This window comes from Emiliania huxleyi (assembly GCF_000372725.1).
Source record: "Emiliania huxleyi CCMP1516 unplaced genomic scaffold EMIHUscaffold_901, whole genome shotgun sequence".
Taxonomy (NCBI): domain Eukaryota; phylum Haptophyta; order Isochrysidales; family Noelaerhabdaceae; genus Emiliania; species Emiliania huxleyi.
The window spans coordinates 1-2,885 of NW_005195290.1; the positions used below are offsets into that span (position 1 = coordinate 1).

The following is a 2,885-nucleotide window of genomic DNA, read 5'->3' on the forward strand; positions in this document are numbered from 1 at the left end:
AATCCCTCAGCCTCCTCGCGACCGCCTCTTCTCTCCTCGCCTCCAGCAGCGCCGGACACGCTGACCAAGGCAAGCTGCAATCGCGTGGCAGAGCCGCCGGCGAGCACAGGGCACCGACCGGGCCACGCGGCGGCCGAGTCCACGGGAGCGTTCCGGCTGGCTCTGCTCTGGCGGGCGCATCCGCGCGCCGCCCCTCGACGCCGAGGGCAAAGGTGGCGGGCGTCGCGGCACGCCCGGCTGGCCGCGCCGGCCGCGCCGCCAGCCGGCCAAGCCCACCGCCGACGCCTGCTACAGAGACCGCCCCGGCAGCGCAGCGCGGCGGCGAGGCGTCGGCAGCGTTGGCGAGCCGCGCCGCACTGCAGCGGGCGATGCTCGCCACCGCTTTCGCGGCCGAGTGCCGCCCCGGATCCGATGTCGTCCCGCTGCGCGCCCTCGAGCGCATCCTGCGGCGAGCTCAGGTGCCTGGCGCGGGCTCGCTGCCGACGCCGGGCGACGAGCTTGGCCACCCGGGAGATGAGCCTTCCGCAAGCTGTGAGCCGTGTCTCTTCACACCAAATGCTGTGAACAGGCCACCTGGAGATGAGCTTCTGCGAGGTGGTCGAGGCGGCGCACCGCATGCGCGCCCGCCACTCCGCCGGCGCCACCACCAGCGCCACCGCTACCTCTGACCGGGTCATACATGCACATGAACCGCCCCGCGCCCCGCTCTCCGTCGAAATCCGCGCCAGCCTCGCGCGTGCCTTTGCGGAGTTCGACGACAGCGCTTTCGGGGCGATCGCCGAGCCGGCGCTGCCGCGGGCGCTGGCGGCCGCCGGCCTCGAGGCGACCCCGCAGGCGCTGCAGCAGCTGCTCGGCGCTCCGCTGCAAGCGACTCGCCGCGTGGACTGGCCGGCCTTCCTGCGCCTCGCTTCGGCCCTAACTGCCCTCGAGGGGCGAGGCCGGGAGCAACCCGAGCCGGCGGACGCCGCTCACGCGTTGCTGACGGTGCGGGAGCTGCAGCTGCCCGCGCCGCTGCCGCACGCCACCGCCTTCCTGTCGCTTGGCGAGCCCGTGGGCGAGGCGAATGTCGGAGAATGTCGACGAGTCTCGACAAAACCGACGATCCTCCGCGTAGGCGAGCCTCGCGGCGATGCGCCCCGCTCCGACTCCCTCTCCCTCGCCACGGCGCGTACCGGCGTAAATTGGGCGGTTCGGATCCCCCTCGACCGCAGCCTCGTCCTCCGGCTCGTCGCCCAGCCTGAGCGGAAGGCACGCTCCGTCCTCGATCCGGCACCTCGAGCTCTCCGCGCGGCGACTGGCCCGAGGCACATCCGAGATCACCTGAGATCACCCGAGGTTAGGCGCCAGTCGAGCTGCTCCGCGCCGAGCTGAAGGCGCAATCGCTGCGAGCGGCGCTGGAGGCGGCGTTGCGGACGAGCGGCGCGGTGGCCTAGATGTGGAGTACACATTCCAATGTCCCGCTGTTTTCGTCGTTATCCGCTGTCTTCGCCGTCTTGATTATGGAGGCTACCGTGCTCTCACTTTCGGCTCCTGTACTCCTAGGCCAGGCAGAGCTTCAACTTCCGCTCGCCGACGGCAAGGCGGAGCGAGGAGTGCTCCTCGTCACCGTGTGGTGGTGGGATCGCTTACCGCCGCATTCGCCGCCGCGGCGCGAGGCAGCACCCGCGCGGCGCGGAGCCACAAATGGCGTCGCCGCGACAGCGAAGCCGAGCACGGTGCCTCCGCGGCCAGACGCGGCGCCGTCGCCGCCGGCGACTCCTCGCGCAGAGAACGGCTCGGCAGCGCGCGGCGACCTCGAGCAGAGGCGGCTCCAGATTAGTTTACTTCGCGACCAAGCTGTTTAATATTCAAATCAGGCGAGTTTGAAGAGAGGCTGCGCCGCTCCTTCGGTGTGGCGGACGCGGACGGCGACGGCAAGCTCTCGAGGCGCGAGCTCTCTGCCGCACTCTCCGCCGTGGGCTTGCGCAGCTAGATGCGAGTCTACATCCCTGCATATTGCAACTAGCACGCGAGAGCACTTTTGGCTGTTTCGGCTGTGTTTAGCTGTACTACGGCCGATGCACCGTATTTGTTGCCCTTCGCGCGATGGTGGGAACGTTATTGCGCCGTTTCCCTCCCTCAGCCTGTGTTCATACACAACTAGGTCTGCGCGGCAGCGCGGCGGACGAGCTGGCCATCTTCCGACAGATGGACGCAAACGGTTCGGGCAGCGTGCGGTTCGACGAGTTTGCCCGCGCGGCGCGCAAGCTGACTGCGCTCGCGAGCGTGGGCGAGCGCATGGCCTCGCGGCCGGCGTCGGCGCAGCCCGCGCAGCGCAGGCAGCCCGCTGAGGCGGAGGGGCGGCCTCGCTCCGCCGGCTTTGCGCAGCATCCATTCTGCCCGTCCGCAGATTTGTCGCTCGCGGCGACACACCTCCGGCACGAGCACAAGCGCGCAGCCACGAGTCCGCGCGATTCCGGCCCGCCGGAGATATGGCGCGTCGGCATCTGATGAGCGCGGTGTTGATCACATTTTGTGCTCGAGTGTGGGCAGTGGCCCAGCGTGGTGGGGGGGGGGGCGCGAGAACTATGCAGTGCGGCGTGGGACCGGCGTGATTCTCTCCGCCCGTATATACCTGCTGGAAATGCCGCTGCCCCGGTGTGTGCGGGGGTCACGCAGGGGCGAACAGTGTTTTGAAACCAAGACCGCAAGAGGAGCATGCAGCAACATAGGTGAGACGTCCCTGTCTCACGGGCGTTTCGTCCCTGTCTCAACGCCCCCCGGGGCAGTGTCACAAATGCGTCTCAATAATGTCTCACAAACTCGCACCGATCTCTGTGTTGTCTCAGCCTGTGGTCACAGCAACAGTCTCACTTTGTCTCAAGGGTGGCACAGTCCACCTTCAG

General features: G+C 68.7%; 1 protein-coding gene across 1 annotated transcript; it reads left to right on the plus strand.

Annotated features, from left to right (window-relative positions):
- Nucleotides 1–2,057: 2,057 nt before the first annotated feature.
- EMIHUDRAFT_460200 (hypothetical protein) lies at nucleotides 2,058–2,627 on the plus strand (the record flags this gene model as incomplete). Its single annotated transcript, XM_005757453.1, has 2 exons — nucleotides 2,058–2,064; nucleotides 2,144–2,627. 2 exons carry the CDS (start codon nucleotides 2,058–2,060, stop codon nucleotides 2,488–2,490), a joined length of 354 nt encoding a protein of 117 aa, XP_005757510.1. The 3' UTR covers nucleotides 2,491–2,627.
- Nucleotides 2,628–2,885: the final 258 nt, after the last annotated feature.